Source organism: Phocoena sinus, chromosome 17 (genome assembly GCF_008692025.1).
Source record: "Phocoena sinus isolate mPhoSin1 chromosome 17, mPhoSin1.pri, whole genome shotgun sequence".
NCBI lineage: Eukaryota > Metazoa > Chordata > Mammalia > Artiodactyla > Phocoenidae > Phocoena > Phocoena sinus.
Window position 1 is genome coordinate 29,814,622 of NC_045779.1, and position 24,712 is coordinate 29,839,333.

The 24,712-nt window shown below is 35.8% G+C and overlaps 1 protein-coding gene across 2 annotated transcripts in view; it reads left to right on the forward strand.

Moving 5' to 3' along the window:
• The window catches only part of WWP1 (WW domain containing E3 ubiquitin protein ligase 1), a 117,591-nt gene extending 93,693 nt beyond the window's left edge, over positions 1-23,898 (forward strand). The window contains exons 17-25 of one of the 2 annotated variants that reach the window (XM_032610153.1): positions 307-395; positions 4,428-4,587; positions 8,139-8,272; positions 8,364-8,504; positions 9,200-9,320; positions 14,280-14,384; positions 16,887-16,983; positions 17,401-17,473; positions 23,208-23,898. In XM_032610153.1, the coding sequence (XP_032466044.1) occupies positions 307-395; positions 4,428-4,587; positions 8,139-8,272; positions 8,364-8,504; positions 9,200-9,320; positions 14,280-14,384; positions 16,887-16,983; positions 17,401-17,473; positions 23,208-23,307 (1,020 nt within the window). In that variant the 3' untranslated portion in view covers positions 23,308-23,898. The remainder of the gene's footprint in view (positions 1-306; positions 396-4,427; positions 4,588-8,138; positions 8,273-8,363; positions 8,505-9,199; positions 9,321-14,279; positions 14,385-16,886; positions 16,984-17,400; positions 17,474-23,207) is intronic. The other variant, XM_032610154.1, reaches the window with a different exon arrangement.
• Positions 23,899-24,712: the final 814 nt, after the last annotated feature.

Below are 24,712 nucleotides of genomic sequence, written 5' to 3' on the forward strand. Positions count from 1 at the left end.
TTAACCTTAAAAACTTCTGTGTCAAACTGTTCCTCTCTGCTACTAACCCAAAGTAGAACTACCATTTAATACCAGAAGAGGGGAAAGAGATTTATGAAAGTGTATCAGAGAAAGCTTAGGGGAGTAAGATACATCTTTGCTAGTTTGTGGAACAAACCAGTTATCTCTTGAGTTAAAAGCATTGTTGTATAAGGTAAGGAAATGTGTAATTTTTGAAAATACAGATGAAATTAAAATAAAATTGTTTTGGAGGAAACTTATGTTATATGTGAGTGATTAAATATCCTTGTTTTTGTTTTTAATTAGATTATGGCATTAAAACCCTATGACTTGAGGAGGCGATTGTATGTAATATTTAGAGGAGAAGAAGGACTTGATTATGGTGGTCTAGCAAGGTAAAATAAAAAACATATCTGCTTTGAAATAAGTGTATCTCCATTGTATGCAGTGGATATATTCTTGAAATGATACATTTTTTCAACAGCAATCCAAAGTTATTTTTAAAAACAAAAATTGAAATATTCACATAAGTCTAGCAGTAACCATTATTATTATTATGTTGGTTATCCTGTACATTTTTTCTGCCTATTCGGTTGACCCTTGAAAACATGGGGGTTAGGGATGCCGACCCCTACATTGTCAAAACTCTGCGTACTGCTGTCTCTGCTTCAGAAACAAAGGAGTATGGGATTAATAGATACAAACTACTATACATAAAATAGATAAGCAACAAGGATTTACTGTATAGCACAGGAAATTATATTCAGTATGTTGTACAAACCTATAATGGAATATAGTCTGAAAAATATATAACTGAATCACTTTGCTGTACACCTTAAACTAACACAATATTGTAAATCAACTATATTTCAGTTAAAAACAAAACAAAGGAATTGATAAGTGACTCACCCAAGGGCGGGAAGCTGAAGCAGTTTGGATAGAATCTGGACTCGAACCCTAGTTCTTTTGATTCCACACACTGTTGTCTCTAATTGAGCACAAACATTTCCCCACACTTAGTTAAAGATTTGTAAAATGAAAATACAGGTACTATGTTTATTGAAAACAATCCACAAAAAGGGGACCTGCAAAGTTCAAAAGCATGTTTTTCAAGGGTCAACTGTATATAAATTTGAATATATGTGTGATATCGTACATATTTGCTGTTTTTTAAAACAGAATTGATCATACAATATGCACAATATAGCAGCCTGATTTTGTTATTTTGTATATCATGGACATCTTTCCATATCATGTATAGAGCTAATACTAATGGTTGCACAATACTCCATTGTCTGGAGATAGCATAATTAATGGATCAGCATCCATAAGGTTGTTTCTTATGCTTTGCTATTATATCAGTTTATGCTGGTTTTATGTTTGTGTTTTTAATCCAGTCTGAGTCCTTTTGAGAATAAAGTTTTCCACATTCACTAAGTATATTGTTAACAGGCACTTGTGAAGCAATAAGAATGGGCAATCCTTTTTATTTAATTTTTTCCCCTCAATTGCTTTGCCCAAACCTAATTTGACAGCAATTTATTTTTTCGTAAAACACTTTCATTAATTATTTCCAAAGAATTAAACTTGCTTTTCATAGAAACAGCTCTCTTTTTGAACTCATATTTCACGGGTGTACAGAATTACATAATCACAATTTTAGTACAGCTGGCTTTTAAAAAGAGTTGTGGGACTAGGTACAGCTGGTGGAGGTATATATGTGGGATTATCAGAGCTGGTTGTATTAACATATTTTCTCATCTAAAACATTATTAAGTTTTTTCAGAGAAGAAACTACCTGTCACAAAGGATATTCATATCACATCTATTGTGATTTGTCTCAATTTCAGAAATGTTCAGACATTAAAAAGAAAGGTACATCTTAGAAATGAAATACGGTATTATTTTTACAGTGTCTCACTTTATACCAGTCACATTCTTATCTGAGCCCTTTTTTACCTTAACTGTTTGGGTTTTATTTTATATTTTGATGGTTTTAATGCATATAATGTATGTAGTCAGTTACTCAACACCATGATTTTCTTATTCCCAAATTCTTTATTTTTATTCATATATTGGTTTTGGTTTAGTCAGGAGTTCACAAGGGTGACATAGTCCTGTAGTTTTGTGTGCTTGAGAACGTGTTTTCTGTTGCTTTTGTATTTAAACAACAACTTCACTAGATATAAGTTTCTCACACAACACTAGTTCCTCCAGTACTCTGTAGACATTGTTTTCCTGTCTCCTAGTATTGAATGTAAGCACTGTGAAGTGGGAGACCAGCACCTTGTAGGAAGCTTTTTCCTCTGGGTGCCCACATAGGCCTTTTCTTTGAAGTTCATTAATTTCATTGTTGATTGTTTTATATCTTTTTTTAGAAACATATTAAGATCTTCCTTAATTTAAGGGAAATTTTCTTCTATTATGTCTTTGAATATCTTTTCTGTTCCGTTTGTTCCATTTTCCTTCAGGAACATCAATCATGGGTATGTGGAATCTCCTTTGTCAGTCTTATATGTCTGTCATCTTTTCTCTGATCACTTTTATCTTTGTGCTTTTTCATTTTGTTTTGATTTTTCTGAAGCCTATCCTCATGTCACTGTTTGCAGTACTGCCCTACATTTTGCTGCTTCTAATGTGATTTTTCATTGTTAGTGGTTTTACTGTTTTTTTCTCTAGGCTCAGCTAGCTCATTTGTCGTCTAATAATTTTTTCAACCTCTTGTAACTCTTTAGTTCATTTGAGAGTGTATGGAAGAATACATTGAAAGGGAACTCTTTGCCTCTTGCTAGTTAGAATTTTTCCTTCTTTTTTCTTACCATTAGAGTATAGGTTAGATGCCGTGTTGTAGTCATTCTTTTTTTGAATTTACTTAGTTTTCTCTGGGCTGTTGTTTGCTAAAAGCGATCTGCAACAACTGGGAATTTTATTTCTAGTTTTTGTGTCTAAACACATTCTCACTAGATCTGTTCAGTCCTCTTCCCTGGGTACATGTCTTACTTCTGCCTCATTACAGCGCGAGGTCGACTTGCTTCAGCTACTTATGTTGGGACTGGATTTCGTTTTATAAATTGGTGTTTATCATTTCTCAGTTGATTTAGACTCCCTTCTCTACCCTTCAGTAAGTTTCCAAGATTGTGTTTTGAAAGTTTTGGAAAAACATTTGTAAACAGGCTGCCAGGCCAGATCTAGCCTGCACAGTGATGGCCCCCCCATTGTGATTTTAAATTTTTTTACATTACTTAACGACATTAAAGGAAATCACTAGATTATGCCTGTGAATCAAGATTTCTGGCTTATCTTTAAAATCACTTACCCCACCTTCTCACATGGCGTCAGTTGACCGAATCAGAGTAGCTTCTTCCCCTCTAGGGTAGCATACACTCTTTTTCACTTCCTGCCCACCACTGCCAAGTTGTCTAATGACTATGATTATATGCCCGGAAGTAATTCTTCCTTAAGACTGATGATAACTTTTATCAGGGATACAATGAGGAATAGGGGGTTGTGGCTAAGTAGAGAATGTCAGCCCATGCAGAGAAGGAAACCCCTTGTACTCACTTACTGATACCTGTAGACATTTGAAACCCTGCATTAGAAGAAATTGCTGTTGAAGAGAGTTTTTGCAAATTGAGTTTATTTTGTAATATAAATTATTAATCTTTTATCTAGTTGGGTTGTGTATATTGGACTTTTTAAAATGAAGCAAACTAGGTGGTAATAAGTTAGAGAATGCCTATCACATTTAAAGGTTTCATCTTTTAAAATTTTAGTTCCTTTTTTAATGCATTGGCAAGAAAAAATTAAAACTATTCCATAGCAGCAGAGCTGTGTATCTCAGTATCACCAGCAAATATTTATTAAAACCTATTGCATATAGGTTGTAGGATGCCTGTGAGAGTTAAAGATATAAAAAATATATAGAGGTATGACTTTTGTTTTTGAGGAGCTTACAGTCTGGTGGATGTAGTGGTCAAGTGGGCCAGTCCAGTGCAGAAAAATGACTACTATTGTGAGGTTGTTACCACAAAGTATTCAGTGACTGAGATACTGAAATACACTGAAAATTGCTTCAAAAAATTGCTAAAGTGGAATTGATCTAAGCTGGACTTGAAAGAGAAAGTGGGATCCCCATAGGCTGAGTTGATGTGGAGGATTCATACACAAACAAAAATATGGCATAGGAAGAAGCACGCTATATGTCAGAAACACCAAGTTTATAGTTTGGCAACTCGGGAACTGGCAGGTAACTTGGAATGGAGGGCTACATTGCAGAGAAACTTAAATGGAGGGCTAAGGAATTGGACAGCAGAGTTGTTAAAGGCTGTTGAGCAGAGGGGTATGACGGATGGATGGATGTATTTAAGATCTGTTTTTAAATTCATACGTATGGGTGCTAAAAATAATGTTGACCTATTTTCTTGTAGAGAATGGTTTTTCTTGCTTTCACATGAAGTTTTGAACCCCATGTATTGCTTGTTTGAGTATGCTGGCAAGAACAACTACTGTCTGCAGATAAATCCAGCATCAACCATTAATCCAGACCATCTTTCATACTTCTGTTTCATTGGTCGCTTTATTGCTATGGTGAGTCCTGACTTTCAATTACCTATTTATTTATTTAAACTTTGCTTATTTCAAAAGTATTTTAGAGAGGACTTTATAAAAAATTATACACATTATCCTTGATTATGTGTGTTCACAAATTTTCTTACCAAGGAAGTTTGCCCAGAGAGTATCAATATATAGTTTATTTTTTGAGTACCTGTGTGAAATCAAGATTATGAATATGAAGATTATTGATATAGCCACTTGGTCTTTAAAAGTCCTTTCATTTAAACCTAATTATAGTATGACCACTTTTCTATAACAGGAAAATCTGAGTTGTATAATAATTGAACTCGATTAATGTTTTTGGAATTTTCAGAGCTTTGCAGAAGGTCTTGTGGGACTATGGCCTTCTTGAGAAGTGTTTGTATTTATTTATTTGCACTTTATTGTCTGTTCATTCACTTAGCAAATATTTATTGAGTGCCTACTACTATGTGGTATCATAGTATGAGAGGGATGAAACCATGAAAAAAAGACACAGTCCCTGTTCTCAGGGATCTAAATTCTGTTAGAGGGAGTCAAAGAATAAATAAGTAGGTACTGAAGGAAAGGCAGTGTTGCTCTTTTATTTAATATGATTAGAGGAGGCCTCTGATGGGTAACACATGAACAGAAATAAGAAGAAAGTAAGGGGTTGAATCATGCAAATATTTTGGAGAACAATATTCTAGGCATAGGGGACAGCAAGAAAAATGGGTCTTAGGTGGAAGTACGTTTTTGAATGAAAAATATCATAGCTGGAGCAGAGTATCTGAGAGAGAATGTGGTAGGAGATGAGGTTGAGAGGTAGTGTGTGGAATCTTTGGGAAATTCCCTTAAGCATTTTGAGCAGGGAGTGACATAGTCTAAGTAACATAATGTGACTTAGGTTTTATTAAGCTGACTTTCCTGCTGTGTAGACAGAGACTAGTTGAGGGCAGAGGAACGCAAGAGGAGGAGCAGGAAGACCACTTGCAGCAACCCAGGTGAGCGGCAGTAGTGGCTTGGACTTGAACGGTGTAGCAGTGGAGGTAGTGAGGCGTGCTTTGGATTCTGGATATATTCTGCAGGTAGAGCCAACAGGGTCTCCTGACCATTTAGATGCAGGGTGTGAGGGAGAGAGAGTCAAGTACGGCACCAAGCTGTCTGGTTGCAGTTGCCATTTCCCAGGACAGCAGGGTTGTGGCCAGAGGAAATGTGGGGGGTGGAGGGAGTCCAGAATTGGTTTGTTTAAGATGCCTGCTGACACTCAAGTGGAGATGTAGAATAGGTAGTTGGATATACAAGGCTGGCCATGAGGGGATATCGAGGTAAGGCGTGTGACCATTTAAAGAGTAAGTGTGGACAGAGAAGACGTTTAAGGACACGTAAATTGGGGAGATAAGAAGGAGCCAGCAAAAGAGCTGAGGCAGAGGAGGAGATAGGAGAATCAAATAAGAACGGTGTCCAGAAGACAGAGGAAGAAGGAAGTGTGTTTCCAGAAGGAAGAAGTGGTCAACTGTGTCCGATGCTGGTAGGCTGAGCAAGATGAGGTCTAAGAAGTAACCGTTTGACTTGGCCAGGTGAATGATACTCAGGGGCAGTGGAGAGGAACGATCGGAGGGAGTGAAAGGAAGAGAGAATGCAAGGAGAAGTGGAGACAACAAATGTAAGCAGATCTTTTTAAAGAAGCTTGCTATAAAGGACTATAGAGAAGTTGGGCAGTAACCAGAAGTACGTAAGGAACCAAGAATAGGAGGAGGATGAAACATCTTCTCTGATGATGATAAGAGAAGAAAGAATTTGAGGATGTCAGGGAGATAGGGAATATGGGAGCAATGACCTTGAATAGGAGAGCAAGGAGGAGATCTGTTTAGTTGCACAGAGAAGCAATAGAGAGCTTCTCTGTAATAAGAGTACATAGATTCAGACGCTATTAGTGAGCAGATGTGGTGGAACACACAAAAGTTCTCTTACGATGGCTCTGTTTCCTCAGTGAAATAGAAAGCAAGATCATTAGCTCAGAGTGAGGAGGTACTTGAGGAATGAAATAGTCATCTGGGAGAGAGGGAGACTGTGAATGCAGTGGGCTCCCACCTGAGGGCGCTGGTCATGAACCAGTCAGCATGATTGCATATACATTTCTGGCATGTTCCACTGCCCAGGCATAGGCGTGGAGTGGGTGGACAGTTGTATTTAGCTAGGCTTTGGATTTTGCCAGAAATACAAAGGTATTGATGTATTTTTATACCAGGGAGACAGGATTTGAAGGTACAAGGGAGGAATTTTGATGATTGAAGGTGGACTCTAAACTGAGTAAGGGGAGAGAGAACTTCACAAGGGGGCTGAGAGAGAGAGTGATAAGGTAACAGGTTCCCTGATTTTTTTAGATCCCAGTGGAGTCAAACGTTGCTGGTGTTATTACTAAGGGCAGTGAGCTGGAAAATTAGGTGTTTGGAACTGAGTTTATGCAGGATTGCAGCTAGTGCTAATCACAGTGTCTAGGGTATGGTGTTGAGAATGTTTAGCTAAGTTAGACACTAAGATCATGGAAAGGACTATAACTCCAGGGTAGTAAAAGAATCATCAGTGTAGACGTTGAAATCTTCAGAACGATGATGGTCATGTCAAAAAACACAGCATTGAAGGAGTAAAGGGGAGAAACCCGGAGACCTAAGGATGACTGCAGCAAGGAGTTGGGGGGTGGTGAGCCACGAAGGCAGTGGGGTGGCATGGGCTTGAAATTGAAAGCTGGGGTGGGTTAGGGAGGTGACATTAGTAATGAGAAGCAACACACACCCCACTCCTAGGCCTGGTGACATGAGGGAGGATAGGAGAGAAACAGCCATCCCTCTGAGAGGTTTGAAAGGAAGCAGCGTCCTCAGAAAAATGCCAGATTTGTGTTACAACAAGATGCTAAAGGAATCTTCAGAGAATGAGTGGAGGATGTGGGGGATTTTGCTAATATGATGGATCATGAGCTTCAGAGGGCAAAACACAGTAGGTGGTTTTGAGAGTTTGGGGAGATGAGAGACATGGAATCAGATATCAAAGTGGACGGGCAGATCGTGGTGAGAGTCAAGGTACTGCAGGTCTGGGACTTCCTGCGTTGACTCTTGTAAATAGGAGTGAAGGCACTGTGGGGTTAGTCTTGAAAATCTCTTAGGCAACTGTGAGATAAGAAAGCGGGGGTGGGGTCTTTCCAGGTGCATGCACGGTGGCCCTGAGATGTCTTCATTTCTCCATTCAGTGGGGTTAATGTAATTCATGAAACATGTTAGAAAGAGTGGGGGTTTGATAAAGCTCCATTATCATCCTCTTTTACAGTTTTTGATAGGACACGGTAGAGCTAAGTGTTTGACCTCAGTTAAAGAGATGCTGTTTTAACTCTAAATTTGTTTTTCATACTTAGCATTTTATGTAATATTTTAGTTTTCATGATTTATGCTGATTACTTATTACTTTTTTTGCCTGTAAAGCCTCATGATTTCTCTGTTATCATTGTGCTGTGAATAAGAAAATTGTTACTCTGTAATTTTTTAAATAACATTTTTTGTTTTTCTTGGCAGGCACTTTTTCATGGAAAGTTCATTGATACTGGTTTCTCTTTACCCTTCTACAAGCGTATGCTAAGTAAAAAACTGACTATTAAGGATTTGGAATCTATTGATACTGAATTTTATAACTCCCTTATCTGGATAAGGTTTGAAGATTTATCTTTCAATAAGGTATTTTCTTGAAATCAGTTTTACATATTTTGTTAATTAGTGGTTGTATATATTTATATCACCCAGAGACAACAACATTGAAGAATGTGGCTTAGAAATGTACTTTTCTGTTGACATGGAGATTTTGGGAAAAGTTACTTCACATGACCTGAAGTTGGGAGGTTCCAATATCCTGGTGACGGAGGAGAATAAAGATGAATATATTGGGTAAGGTGATTACCCGATTGACCTTAATTTCTGTAACTACTAGAGCATGTTAGAACTATCTATACCCTTACCTTTATACCTTGTTTGTGCCTCTGGGAAGATGTTCCACATTCATTCCCTCTTTCACTTATCCTTTTTAATCATTTTTCTCTCTACTCAGTCTTCCCCTCAATTTATAAACATGCTCTGACACCGCTCAAAAATCAAATGTAGTAAAAAAAACAACAAAACCCCAGTTCCCTTGCCTCTGACATACATTTAAGCTCTTCTCAACAGTACCAGTATTCCTGAAATAAGAGTATGTATGATGACCTTCACTTTCCCACTGCCACCTGCTGTATGCATCCTACCTTTGTCCCGATCAAAAATCAGAGACCATTGGCAGCCTCTTCATTTCTAGATGAGGAGACAGAGGTGCTCTGTTCGATAGTAGCAAAACCAAGCCTAGAGCCACGCCTGCCTAAGCACTCTAACGCTCATTTCCTATTCCATCTCACTTTCCCTTTTTAACTGACTCTTAATAGTGCTCACCACAACTTCTATTGTGAAACTGTGTTCTCTTGAATTCTATACGACTCATACAGCATACTGATTTTCTTCACTTTCTTTTTTAATGATGGTTAAGAAGTACTCTGTTTTTAGCCTTTTACCTCACATACAAATTACCTATTTTTAAATATTATCTTTATTTTCAGTTTAATGACAGAGTGGCGTTTTTCTCGAGGAGTACAAGAACAGACCAAAGCTTTCCTGGATGGTTTTAATGAGGTTGTTCCCCTTCAGTGGCTGCAGTACTTTGATGAAAAAGAATTGGAGGTTAGGATCTTTTATTATGCTCTTATAGGGAATGTTAATGGGAGGAGGGACTGTTGTTACACACTTTTACAAAAGAATGTCCACAAGTTTTAAAATCATGTGGCACAATCTTCAATCCTCTCTCATTCATCCAAATGTTCAGGGGGTACTAAAATCCCAGCATTGGGTAAAGGTCTTAAGTTCTCCAAAATGTGCTGATGTCATGAGCACAGAATCATCAATCAGTGCCAACTGTTAGGGCTCCTAAAGAGTGAGTGCAACCTTATTGATAATTTGGGGAACTCCTGGTTTGGTAGTGAGTTACCCCAAAGACTAGATTTCTAAGTCATGAGTTCTTAGTGGTCTTAACTGTACTTTAGAATTGTTAGAAGTACAATGTATCAGAGATGCTTTTTTTCTTTCCTTTTTTTTTTGGTGATAAAATACACATAACATAAAATTTACCATGTTGAACGTTTTTAAGTGTACAGTTCAGTAATGTTAAGTATATTCACAGTATTGTGCAGCCAATCTCCAGAACTTTTTCATTTTGCAAAACTGAAACTCTATACCTATTAAACAACTCCCCATTTCCTCTTCCTCCCTAGCCCCAGGCAACTACCATTTTACTTTCTGTTTCTGAGTTTGACTAACTCTCCTTACCTCATATGAGTGAAATCATACAGTATTTGTCTTATTGTGGCTGGCTTATTTCAGTTACCATAATGTCCTCATGGTTCATCCATATTGTAGCATATGTAAGAATTTCTGTCGTTTTTAAGACTGAGTAATATTCCGTTGTATGTATATACCACATTTTGTTTATCCGTTCGTCAGTCAATGGATCTTTGGGTTGCTTCCACCTTTTGGCTATTGTGAATAATGCTGCTGTGAACATGGGTGTACAAATATCACTTTGAGACCCTGCTTTCAGTTCTTTTGGATATATACCCAGGAGTGGGAATGCTGGATCATATGGTAATTCTCTAGTTAACGTTTTGAGGAACTGCCACACTGTTTTCCATAGCAGCAGCACCATTTTACATTCCCACCAAAAGTATGTGAGGCTTCCAACTTTTCCACATCTTTGCCTATACTTGTTACTTTCTGTTTTTGTTTTTAATAATAGCCATTCTAATGGATGTGAGGTGATAGCTCACTGTGGTTTTGATTTGTATTTCCCTAATGATTAGTTATTGTGAATTCTCCAAGTCTTCTCCACATTAGATTAGAACACAGGCAGGGCGTTAGGAAGGTGCTTGCATTTCCCCCCACCTTCTTTGGGAGGCAGCCATCTTTGGTCCTCTATTAAGAAACTTGGTTTGTTCATGTAATCAAATGTGCATATGAAAAATTAGCATTTTTCCCTATGTAGGAATTAGCCTTCTAGAAACTCTGACATGGGAAGTATATGAAAATCAGTACTCTGAGCCTGAATTACATGTAGACTCTGTAAACCTGGTTAACATCTCTTAATAGCTTGCTTACACAAATTAGCAGAAATGCATTAGTAGAATGGAAGATACTTTTTAGAGTAGTATTAATCATATTTTAAATCACCGACTTCATTAAGAATCTGAAGAAAATTTTAAAACTTTGTATACTCAATATGCATATACCTAAAATATTCCATACCCCCGATTAAGAACTCCTGCTTTAGAGGCCCACTCAGTGAAAGAGGGATGTTACGGCAAGAGCCTGACATTAGAGCTGAGATGAAACTGAAACAGTAAATCAACAAGGATATTAATAGGTGCATACTTTATATCACCCTTGGCAGCATTTACAGTCTTTACTAGAGCCTTGTGAAATAGTTTGGCCATAAGATAATTTCCTTACACAGAGAAGGAGACTAAAGCCCTTATTGATTACTGATTTACCTTTAGCTCATAGTACAGAGCTGTGAGAAAATGGACATTCGTGTTGTTTTGTTTTGCTTTGCCTTGACTTTTCTCCTCTTGTTCTTTCTTTTACTCCCATTCATTGTCTCTCTTAACCATGAATAATACCACAATAAGGGATATTCACACCATTATCCAAAATAATGGTTATTCATAATCATGCCATGCCCCTTTTTACAGGTTAAAATCTGTTTTAACTTTAAGAAGATAAAACAGTCATTCTTTATTAAAAAAACTCTCATCACACTAGGAATAGAAGGCAACTTCCTCAGTTTGATAAAGGGCATCAACAAAAAAGATAAACCCTAACATCATTCTTAACGGTGATACCTTGAATATTTCTCATTGAGATTGGGAACAAGGCAAAGATGTCCACTCTCACCACTTTTGTTCTACATGGTACCAGATTCCTGAGCCAATGCAGTAAGGCAAAAGTAGAAGCAAAAAGATTGAAAAGTAAAACTGCCTTTATTCACAGATGATAACATGATTGTTGACTTAGAAAAATCCTAAGGGACCTACCAAAAAACTACTAGAAATAATAGTGAATTTAGTAAGACTGTAAGGTACAAGGTCAGTGATTTTAAAAATCAATTGTATATCTTCTATATGTTAGCAGCAAACATTTAGAAATTGAAATTTCAAAGTTTCATTTACTAAAGCATAAAAAAAATGAGCAAATTTAGCCAAAGGCCTGTAGGAACTCTACACTAAAAACTTAAAACATTGCTCAGAAAAATTAAAGAAGATTTTAGTAAGTGGAGAGATATACCATGTTATGTATTGGAAGACTCAATATTGTAAATATGTCAGTTTTCTCTAAATTGAGCTGTATATTCAACACAATCCCAGTCAGTATCCCAGCAGAATTTTCTATAGAAATTGACAGGCTAGTTCTAAAATTACAAGGAAATGCAAAGGGTTTAGATTAACCAAAAAAATTTTGAAAAAGGACAAGCTTGTAGGATGTTAACTACCAGATTTCAAGACTTATTATAAAGCCATAGTAATTAAGATAGTGTGGTATTTGTGCAAGGATAGACAAAGAGATCAGTGGAACACTTAGAGAGTCCAGAAGTAGACCCATATGTATATTGTCGATTGGCTTTCATCAGAGGTAATATAGTTTGATGGAGAAAGGGGAAGTCTTTTAAACAAGTGATGCTGGATCAACTTGATATTCATATGGAAGAAAATTAATCTTAACCCCTATTCAGCTCATAAACAAAGATTAATTTAAAATAAATCATAAACATAAATATGAAAGCTAAAAAGAAAACATAGAAAAATCTTAGTGTGGACAGAAGTGTCTTAGGAAGAACACAGTAAAGCAGTAGACCACACACACCCACAAAGGATGTTGGACTTCATCAAAACTAAAAACTTCCTTTCAAAAGATGCTGTTAAGTAAATGAAAAGGCAACCTACACACTGAGAGAAACTCTTGAGACAAAGGTCGTGTATCCAGAATATATTAAAAACTTGTAACTCAGTAAAAAGACAATTTTTTTAAAGTAAGTAAAGACTCACTTTACAAAAAGAAGCTATGTACTTTTTTTTCTTTTTTAAATAAATTTATTTTATTTATTTTTGGCTGTGTTGGGTCTTCATTGCTGCGTGCGGGCTTTCTCTAGTTGCAGCGAGCAGGGGCTACTCGTCATTGCGGTGCGCAGGCTTCTTATTGCAGTGGTTTCTCTTGTTGTGGAGCACGGTCTCTAGGCGCGCAGGCTTCAGTAGTTGTGGCTCGCAGGCTCTAGAGTGCAGGCTCAGTAGTTGTGGTGCATGGGTTTAGTTGCTCCGTGGCACATGGGATCTTCCCAGACCAGAGCTTGAACCCATGTCCCTTGCGTTGGCAGGTGGACTCTTAACCACTGCACCACCAGGGAAGCCCAAGAAGCTATACTGATGGCACGTAAACATTCGATGCTCAGTAGTCATTGGGGAATTGCAAATTCAAACTGAATGTATTACCACTTTGGGATACTGTTGGTAGTTTCTTACAGTGTTAAATATACATCAGCCTTATGCCCTAGCAGTTCCACTAGTAGGTGTTTATTCATGTGGAAATGAAGTATATTTTCACACAAAGACTTTTCCATAAGTGTTCATCACAACTTTATTCATCAAAATTAAAAATTTGAAGTAACCTAAATGTCCAACAACAAGGGAATGGATAAATAAATTGTTGTATATTTATATAATGAAATACCACTCAGCAATATGAAAGAAGTACGGGTACCCACAACAACGTGGATGAATCTCATAAACATTGTACTAAGAGGGAAAAGAAAACAGAAAAGAGAGGGGATATGTGTAGTATTGTCTCATATTCTCAAAAATCTAGTCTATGGTGAAATCGTTGATCACCTAGAGCCAAAGATAAGGATGGTGGTTTTAACTGTGACAAGGGACACGATGGAAATATTCTACCTATTGATTATGGTAGTGGTTACACCGGTGTATACATCTGTCAAAGCATCTAACTCTGTACTTAAAATATGCACATTTTATTGTATGTAAATTATAGATCATAGTTGACTTATGAGAAATAAAGTATTATACTTTTTTATCTTATTATGCCAAAAATAGTTTTCATCCCATATATAATAAACTGGAGTTAATTTGAAAATTTCACGTATGTAGAATATTTTATTCTCAAAGCCTGGATAGATGAATAACAAGAGGTTAATATATTTTTAATTTTAAATAGATAAGGTAGCATAGATTTAAAAAAAAGAAGAACTAGAAATTTATTTGTAATTTGTATGTCTAATTTGGGATATATTTATAGTAAAAGAGATTATTCTGGCACACAGCTGATGTTTTTCTTGATGAATAGTTACTTTAAATGTTTTCAGTTTAAGTTCAGTAAACATGGGTAAGATAAAGTGCCATAGAATTCTGCATGTTAAATTGCCACAGATTTTGTTGGATTTGCTTACTGTGACCTTTATTTGATGTACACATAGCTGTTTACATAATTATGCATGTGCATAGCTGGGCATTAGCAGATTTCAGTCACATGGTTACTCTCTTCACTAAATCTTTACTGTGACCTGATGCTGTGCTCCTTTCCCAGGTCATGTTGTGTGGCATGCAGGAGGTTGACTTAGCAGATTGGCAGAGAAACACGGTGTATCGACATTATACCAGAAACAGCAAGCAGATCATCTGGTTTTGGCAGGTATTTGCTTTTATCTTTTTGAATCAAAGTACTCAAAGAAAATGTTTTCTAATGAAATGGGGGTTTGAAAACTGTTCACTTTTAAAGTTGAGACTGCTTTTAGACATGGTATTTAGTCTTTGAATTTTAAGTCGGAAGTGCATAGCGTGAATACTTGTTAAAGGATTTTCCATTGCTTTTTTCCTAAATGAAAGAATAAATGACTATCTTCTTTAAATAACAGTTTAATGGTAATAGTTGTAGGTATAACATTTTTTTCTAGTAGTATGAAAGTATTCTATAAATTCCACTTAATTCTAGAAGTAAATGAGGAAGTATGTTTTTAATGAGAAAGTCAATGCAGATACTTAATTCCTCTAAAGGTGATAATATGCCAAGGAGTTAGAACAATCTAGAGGATAATGTCCAGGAATGACTTTTCTTTCCTCTCTCTCCTTTCTCTCTCTTTCCCTCTCCTTTCTTTTGTTTGTGTTTGTGTGTTGTTTGAAATTTAAAATCTCTAGGCCAGGGATATTATCCACATAAATTTACTAATTGAGACTCATTTGAGCAGCTTAGTAACTGAATATCTGGTGTACTTGTGCTTAACTGTTTCACTTTCAGGTGAAAAGCCTGGGGTTTTCTGTTACTATAGAAAGATTTTCCAAAGGTTGCATCTTTTCATAAGGATATGTCACATGTTTATTGCTCCATACTTTAAAGAAGTGTGGACACTTCTAGAAATTTATCCTATGGATACACTTCACATATGTAAAATGGCTCATACCAGAGTATTTATTGCTACATTATTGGTACACTAGTGAAGACTTGAGACACCTAAATGTCCGTCGGGGGGAACTGAGTAAATAAATTGTAATATATCCATTATGTAATTCTGTACCTTGTCATCATTCTTTTTCTTAATGCAAATTGACAAAAATATTGGAGGATAATATTTTTCAATACAATATTAAGGGAAAAAAAGGTGTGTATATTATTTGGTTAAAAGGAAAATATATATTCTGTATAGACAGAGTGTCTGCTAGTGTATGAATACAGCATCCGTAAAGGTAGAGGGCACGCGAGCAGCAGTTGCAGAGAGCTGACATTGAGGCAGAGGTGCATGTGTGGGATGCTCTTCCTGCTGTGCCCTTCTACTGCCTTTGAGTTCCACACTATGTGCATGTATTATCTATTGTAAAAATAAATAAATAAACAAAAAGGTAAGAATAACTCTATTTTCAAGCCTAAAACATCAGAATTGCATCACATACAGAATGTGTGCAGGTATCTGTAATCTTCCCTTTTAGGCTCATTACCAGCTTCTTACTCCTTTTGTTCCCTGACTTTCCCTTTGGACTTTGTATTTATATACTCGAGGAGCTTAAGCCTTGAGTTATGTAAATCCAAATGAATAGTTGTGTTTTCTGAATTGGGTTTGTTTCTGGGACAGTGGTGAGGTTTATGCCAGACCTGGTAATAAGCTGTATTTCTTTGTCTTGATGAAATATGTTGCCTCAGCACAATTCTGTGCAGAAACATTTTTGGTCATAATTAGCACAACATTTTGTCCTATTGTTAGCTAAAGTTTAGTCCCTGTTTTTAAGATACATTTCTACTCTCAGACTGTTCCCTAAGTTCCTTGCCTTCAGTTGTAAGATACTCAGACCTATTCAGATCAGTATTTCACATTACCCATTTATGTCCACTTTGAAAAGAGATAGTCTGTGAACTAGATATATTTTTAGAAGAATGCATACTTTAGGTTTTCAAGTATGAAGAAGAGAGTTGGGAAAATGATGTTTAGTGGAAGAAAATACCACAAACTATTGAAAGTGGCAGTTGGGAAGTATTTGTTCATCTTTGGTAGCTTATAGTGGAGAAGGGTAGGTGGCTCGGGTCAGGATAACAGTGGTTTAGAGCTCAGCCAGACCTGAGTTCAAATCTTAGTTCTGCTACTTATTAGCAGTTTGAGAAGGACAAATTATTTCACCTCTCCAGGCCTCCATTTTCTTATATGTATAGTGCGGATGCTAATGGTAGTAGCTATCTCATAATATTGTTGTAAGGGCCAAATACACAAAAAGCATATGGCACAGCACATGGCAGGAGCCCTCAACAGGTGACAGCTGTAATAGTGTAGCCCAGCCACAACATCTGCCCTGGTCAGTGGTCTGACGATGGACAAATGACAACCTTTCTAGGCCTCCATTTCCTCTCTGTAAGATGGATATAATAATAACAATAGTGGCCAACCTGTGGTGTGATTGTGAGGATTAATTGAAGTAAGATTGATAGTGTACTGAGCATAGTGCCTAGCCTGAATAAATGGTGAATGCTGCAGCCAGTTACCACATATATTTTAAAACTAGTTTGTGTTAAATTTCTTCTTCAAGTTAAATTAATAATAATTAAATTAATTAATTTATAATTAAATTAATAATTTAAGGATCTACTATTTTCACTATTGAAGATAATCTAGTATTTATTTTATATTAAAGTAAATTTGATTTTGTTACACAGTTTGTGAAAGAGACAGACAATGAAGTAAGAATGCGACTACTGCAGTTTGTCACTGGAACCTGCCGTTTACCTCTAGGAGGATTTGCTGAGCTCATGGGTAAATGCAGTTTCTCTGTAGATAATTTGGGGATAATAATGGCGTTTAGACATACAACAGACTTGAACCATAGGATTATTCTTCTGTGCTTTATGTAGGGCATCTACCAGAAAAAAAGACAAAAAAAGACAAGTGTATCGAATACACTTGTAAGACAAAAATGAAAGTCTGCTCACAAAGCCTGGTTGGCCATTGCTTTGTGAAGGGAGCAAGATTCTGTAGAAATACTTATCTTTCCACTTTGTAATTCTTATTCCTGGATCTTTGCAGCAGTAAGAAGCTTCTCTAGGCAGAAGTAACTTACATTGTAGTTTATTCTGTATCATTCAGGTTGACTATGTGACATGTTCTATTATTTGACTAGTTACCAAAAAGTTTAAAGGACCAGATAAATTTTGTCTTATTTTCCTGATTTAGGAAGTAATGGGCCTCAAAAATTTTGCATTGAAAAGGTCGGGAAAGATACCTGGTTACCAAGAAGCCACACATGGTAAGTTCAAGAATCTTAAATAGGAAGGTGAAGCCAGAGTCTGTTTTGTTTTGTTTTTTTTTTAATGTAAGACCCAGTATAATTTCTTATTCATTAAAGTAGTCAGAATTTCAATTTTGAGAACAGGCTGATTAACATAGTATTCTATAACTAAACACATTAGAATGATTGGTTAATATAAATACTTGAGAAATGTATCCATTGATTCAACAAATATTTAGCATACCCACTATGTACAGAATGAGATTGAAGTGCTCCCTGCCTTTTATGAAGTTTGCACTCCATTGGGGATGGGGACACAAAAGACACACAGATAAACAACTCTTTGCAAATGCTAGGAGTCCTTCAAAGGAAACCAAGAGAACAACTAGAGGGGAACCTCCTTTGGATTGGGTGGTCAAGGAGGTTTCTTGGAAACTGATGTTTAAGTTGAGTTTGATAAATAGCATGCTGTGGGAAGAAACAGGGGAAGTGCACTCTTTGTACAGGGTCGTTTTTCAAGGAAATAAAAGATGCCTTGGTGTGAATGGAACTTAATGAATCAGGGGAGGGGATAAAAGAATTTGGAAATGTAGGCAGGGGCTAAATTATGTAGAGCCTTATCGGCTATTATAAGGAATTTGTTTCTAAGAACAATTAGAAGCCTTTGAAGAGTTTTAAATAGCAGATAATGAGATCCAAGAAAAATCAGTCTGGCAACAGAGGAGAGAGGGAATTGGATGAGTGAGTGCGGGGAGACTAGTTATAGAACTCTTATAGTCATCCAGGCAAAAGATGGTGATGGCTTAAATGTATGTGGTTCTTTCAGGAGATCAAAACTATTTTCACACTAAGTCATTTTTGCCTTTTTATTGTTTTGACATTTGCACTTGTGGTACCAAAGTAATGGTGGGTCAACTGCTGTTGACTTAGCACAAGTCAAGGCAGTGGCACAAAACTGCTATCTCTGCATTTTTCAACACCACACATTTGAAGTTTAAAGCAAAAAAAAAGCCAGGCTTATTGAAGGTTGTTCTTTATGAAGTATTAAAAACTATTAATTTTAGTAAATCTTGTTGCTTGAAGTATGTATGTAGCTTTTTTAACATTCTGTATGACAAAATGGGAAGTCTGCATAAAGCACTTTGGTGGCTGTCTTGAGGGGAAGCTCTTAGGCAGTTGTTGAGTTGTAAGCTGAACAGCTTGCTTTCTTTATGGAACACTTTTTCTACTTGAAAACATGACAGACAAACTGTGTTTATTCAGACTTTTTTCCTTGAAAATTAATGAAGTAAAACTTGTCACCTTAAGGAAAACAACTAACAGCATTTGTTGGTGATGATAAAATTGAGGTTTCATGCAAAAATCAGAATTTTGGAAAACTTGTATATACCACCTTGAGCTTGACAGCTTCCCAAGACTTTTTTTAATATTTGAAAATTCTTTATAACTTGGTGAACCAGTATTTCCAGATGACCGACGCATGATGTTACAAACTCATACATGGGTAAAACATGCATTCAAAGTGTAAAATAAACCAATGGATTTCATATAACAGAGTACAAAAAGTTCTTTGATATGATTTCAAAACCCATATTAGGCATAACCTTGTCAAATTTAGTATATTATCAAAGAATAATATCCACAGTTATCTGAAAAAAATGAGTACATCTCTGTTTTCTAACTGCATGTCTGTATGGGGACAGTTTTCATATGCTTAATCTAAAACAATATAGTCCCACAGAATAAATGCTCACATAGGTATCAGAATCCAGATGTCTTCTATTAAGCCAGATATTAAAATGATTTGCAAAAATATGAAACAAGGTCACTCTTTTCACTACTTCTTTGAAAATAGTCTTTTTTTCCATAAAAATTTTACTTTTATTTCAAAGTAAATTACTTTTAAAATTTGCTTTAACTTATAATATGGTAAATATCAACAGCTATAATTCACATAAACAAAAGCTCTTTGGCTTTCTCAATATTTTTAGATGTGAAAAGGGATCCTGTGACCAAAAACATTTGAGAACACCAGGTTAGATTAAATTGGTGAAATCCAGTGGAGGAGAGATTGTTGAGGCAGGGACAGAGAGTTCATAACCAAATCAGATAATTCTTTACGAAAGATGAAAAGAATTGGGATTTTGAGTGTGAGTTAAGGAACTCGCCTTTTATAGAAACAAGAACATTTCCTTTGTTGTAACAGAAGAGGAAGGAAAGTTGGATGTAAACTATAGATAGATTTTAGATTTTGTGAAAGAATAATAGAGTTAATCCACTGTTGGTTTGTTTTCTCAGAGTATAAGGTTGAGGTCACTGGCTAACAGTGAAGAAAGGAAAGACTTGAGGAGAAAGAAAGGGAGAGCTGTCAGAGAGTAGAAATATGGCTGAGAATGCTGGACAACATTAGATTGCCCACTTGGATCTACTAGTTCATCTAAAGTGACACTAATCTACCTAAGTTGTCAGATTTTCCCTGCAGTAATTTTCAACTGTTAAGGTACAAGGAATGAGAAAGTAGAAGGTTGAATTCATTCAGGGTTTGAGTTTGAGTAAGTTCAAAAGGAGAGAGAGGGTTTTAAAATATTTTCAAGGTAGTGATTATAATGATGGACCATGACCTCTAAAGTAATTATAATGATGGGCTGTGGCTTAAGTAAAAAGTGAAGATAGGAAGAGTCTGAGGACAAGATAGGATGGTGAGAAAGTAATGGATTAACAGGTTGGCATTTTAATTGAAATAAGTTGGGAAAGACAGATAATCAGAGAATAGAGTGTTTTAATTAGTAACTTCCTTTACTGGTGATGACAAGGTTCAAGGTATGATACTGAAGTAGAGGAACAGGTCACTGAGGAAGGGCAAGAATTGAGAGGCTGTGGGTGGCATTGCATGTCACCCATGTGAATGAGAGGACTATGAAGAAGGTGCCAGAGCTTTCAGTGAGTGAAGGAACATGGTCAGCAGGTGATAGCAAAAAGTGCAGAAAGGAGGTTGCATAGCCAGACTGTGTTTGCCTCAGAGGAGGAAAGTTTGTTGACTGGCTGCAGAGGAAATAGAATATTTCAGACTAGCTGGATTTCAGTTAAGGCAAGAGAGGAGTTGTTAAGACTATAGAAGCCTGCAAATCATAAAATATAAGTCCAAAAGAATGGATTGGAAAGGTCTGACACAGGTGGGGATTTAATTCAGATCAGGGGAAATACGGTTGATCAGTATTGGGATGAGAATTTAGATGAAAATATATGATCCAGAAAGACTTGAGTCTTCGGTAGTGACTGAGGTAAGCAGTGCCATAGTCTATGGTGGAAGCAGTCTTGATTATTCTCAGATTGGGTCCTACTGCTTTCATCCCCAGTGCTTTGCTTAGTGAGGTGGCAGCTTTCAGGGCAGGGGTGCTGCAGGCTATATACAGTGTATAGCAAGCCAATAGAGTACTGTTCCCTTAGAGTCCATGAGAAAAGTATTGATGTCTTCCCTTTTTATATATAAGAAAATAGAAGTAGCAAACTTTACTCAAAGCTGAAACTAAAACAAAAGCTAAAATAAAACTTAAAATAGTATTCTGATATTCACATAGTAAGTACTCAATAAAAGATGAATAGATTTTAGTATGTCTTTGTCCTTTTGTAAGCCAGCACAAAACATAATGGCTGATGTCTTAAAACAGAATCCTGTTTTGGATGTTTTAAAGTAATACATTTTCTTATGTGGTTCAACTCAACATTTACGAAATGTCTACTGTATACAGAATGGATCTGTGTTAGGAGAGTAGAGATGACTCTGCCCTTGGTTTTGGAATCTAATGGAAAAAAAACAGTCAGTCATAATACAGAGTAAAGTAAATGCTAAAACAGAAGTAAAAAGAGCTTATGTATTACAAATGCCAACTCTTTACATATATTCACCTTCCATATTATATACATGGATAAACATGACCATAATTTGTTTATGTTTTAATTTTCACCAAATCCAAGAATTTACAGCATTTGCTAGGTCCTCACATGTGAAAAATAAAATTTTTACTTCATCCTTTTGAAAAAAAACAAGAGCTTATGGAGAGGGGAATTATTAAGTCTGTATAACATGTTCAAGGAGAATTCTTGGAGGAAGTTGCAGCATTTGGACTGATTCTTAATAATATTTTCATAGGCAGAAAAGGGTATTCCAGAACATAGGAGAGCCATAAGAGCATGGTCATAGAACAGAAAAGTGTGTGGTATGCTTGGAGAACATTAAATAAGTTGATAGGGGCTATACCAAACAGCATAGGCTTCCTTGCCCACTTCCCCATCCGTAGTCATTAGAAGCAGCAGAGGTTTTTTAAACCATCATGTCTTTTTAAGAAAGTACCCCTGGCAATGATATAAGGCTAGATAGGTTGTGAAGAAGTTAAAAATAAAAAGGATGCAAGATCAGTAGGCAGGAAATACTGATGGTCTAGATAAAAGATGATGGGGAAGTATATATAGGAGAATATAGTAGCAATAGAAATGATCAGGAGGGAAAAGATGGGGGAGATTTGGTAAATAGAATGACAATTTGACAGAGGCAGGTGACTGGTTAGTATAGGGCTCTATTGAAAAATTTTTTCCTGACCTCAGCTCAGTATCAGACTGTACCTTGAGGCATAGTTTAAAGGTTGGGGTGGGGAGGGGGCACACGATGGGAAGATATATAGTCCTCTTAATTGTTACTGTTAAATTAACAACTTTTCAAACAGAATAACATGGTCTGAGAAGAATACCATTTTAATTGGCTGCCTTGTTTCAAAAGGCTCTTTCTTGATTTACAAGTTTCCTGACTCTTACAAGGGCAGATAACTGGTAGAAGTAGTAGAAGGGAACTGGATAATCTATAGAAACCTTCCACATGAGAAAATGAAAGTACAGAAAGGTTTTGACTTCTCAGAGCTATTTCACTAGACACTAATAGTGGGGACCAAAATCCAAAACTCCTGAATCTTAACCCAGCTACTCAGTGCTGTATCTTAAAAAAATTAAATGTTATTTCACACCTTTCTAAATTGTAAAACAATACATTGATATTTTAAGCATTTTCAATATTTTCTACATTTCATCAGTTAATCCCAGCAGGGAATTCTTTGAGTCTAGCAAGACTGTAAGCATATTATTTTAGAAACGGTTATATATATGATGAGATTATTTGAAAAGACAAAAATATATATTTGGTTATTGACTGTCTCCACCCTAGAATAAGTTCAGTGAGGACAAGGACTTTTACTTTTTCATCATTGTATCACCAGCTCCTGGAAAAATACCTGATATATTAAAGATTCTCAATAAATAACTGATGAATGAATTGGTGGGTGAGTGAGTGAAAGAAATGGACTCTTTAACCCAAGAGAAGTTAGGGGGACTCATGACACAATGTAACAATAATAGTATAGAAAAGAGAAAAATTAGTGCTTTTTAAAAAAAAATTCCAGCAGTTTTATCCATATTGCTACAATTATTATTTTTAATTCTAGCTTTCTCTGGGAAACGTTAAAATATTTTTGTGACTAGGTCTTAAATTTGAATTGACTGCTGTAAGAAAATTTGTATATTTAATATTATATTTGTTAAGTAATAATACAGTAGTAAATTGTGTGTTAGAATACTTCTGGCAAAATTTTTACATTCTTCCTCTATTAAGTTTTTCAAATGTGCTTTAAAAAAATATTGTATTGGAAGTCTTTTCAGAGTTTGTTTTATTGAAAACACATCTGATTTTGTTTTTGTTTTTGTTCAGTTTTAATCGCTTGGATCTACCACCATATAAGAGTTATGAACAACTAAAGGAAAAACTTCTTTTTGCAATAGAAGAGACAGAGGGATTTGGACAAGAATGAATGTGGCTTCTTGTCTTGGAGGAGCTCTTGCATTTAAATACCCCAGCCAAGAAAAGTTGCACAGATAGTGTATATAAGCTGTTCATTCTGTACAGTGAATTTTCTGAACCCCTCAAAGTATAAATGTTTTCCGTTCTTCCACAGAAATATGCAAAACAGATCCTTTTCTACTTTATTTATTGTTCCCTTGAAGTGACTGACTAGGAAAAAAATCATCCTTAAATTTTGAAGTTGAAGCAAGCAAGAGACTTTATTAAAAATAAGTATATATCTATATAAGCATATATGATAGTGGCTCTAGTTTTATAGAGCTCAGAGTGTATTAAACATGACAGCCGTTCATTCAAAAATAATCTGGATTTGCTTTACCTTGTTTCTGTTATCCAGGGGAAGAAGTACAAATTACTCCATGTATTTTTCCCTTTGTAACACCTCTTGAGGGTGTTTTGTTGCATGGCTGTTCAGGAAGGTATTAAGGGCTTAGGCCAAAATCTTACTTTGAATATGTTAAAAAATGCTGCTGGCTTTTCTTAAGATGGGTGCTTGAACCTGTCAGTTTGTTTTAAATAAATACAGTAGTTGAAAATTTTCCCTCTTTGCTACATCTCTAATATAGTCAGAGTCATGAATGAAACCGTAACTTACATGAAAGTCATATACTAGATCTACTACTATTTAGTTTATTCTAGAAATTGGAGAGAATTCACTGAGTAGCATAGAGGTTTGTTTACATGTTACTTTGGGAGGCTAGGTATTTGTGGAATTAAAAAGAATCAGGCACTTCTGTACTTTAGTTTTAAAATATGTGATGTTCTTTAAATTCATAATAAATTGATGCAATTTGATACTTAGGAACATATAAAAAGGTAATGTGAACTTTTCTGCTTTTGTTTGTGTTCAAAGTTTTGGTTTCATAAAACCAGATGGATTGAAGACTTACATAAGCATTTGAAAACTCAAGTCTACTGATTTTCTGTTACTGTTTGCATATCTTCATTCCTCTTAAATTCATGAAAATTCCATGTATCTGAATAAGCTTATAAAAAATATTTTAGTCTCCCCCCCTTTTTACATAGATTACTATTTTTGTTCCAATAACACTTTTTGTTTTTCATTATCAAGGACATTTACTGAACTACAAAAATGTATAACAAATTAAAATCTGATGTGAATATTAATGCTGCTTTAGCAAGCTGGGCTTCCCTATTAATATGAAAATTTAAATTTCCACTTGTAGCATTATTTCAGTATGTACTGTAAATTTCATTAACTTAAAATTTTTTTTTTTTACAACCATGGAACTGACGTCTTAGAATGCTACCTGTAACATATTTCACTACTAAGTACATACAGAAGATACTAGTATACAATTTAACTTCCCTAAACAGTAGTTTTTGTTTTGCCA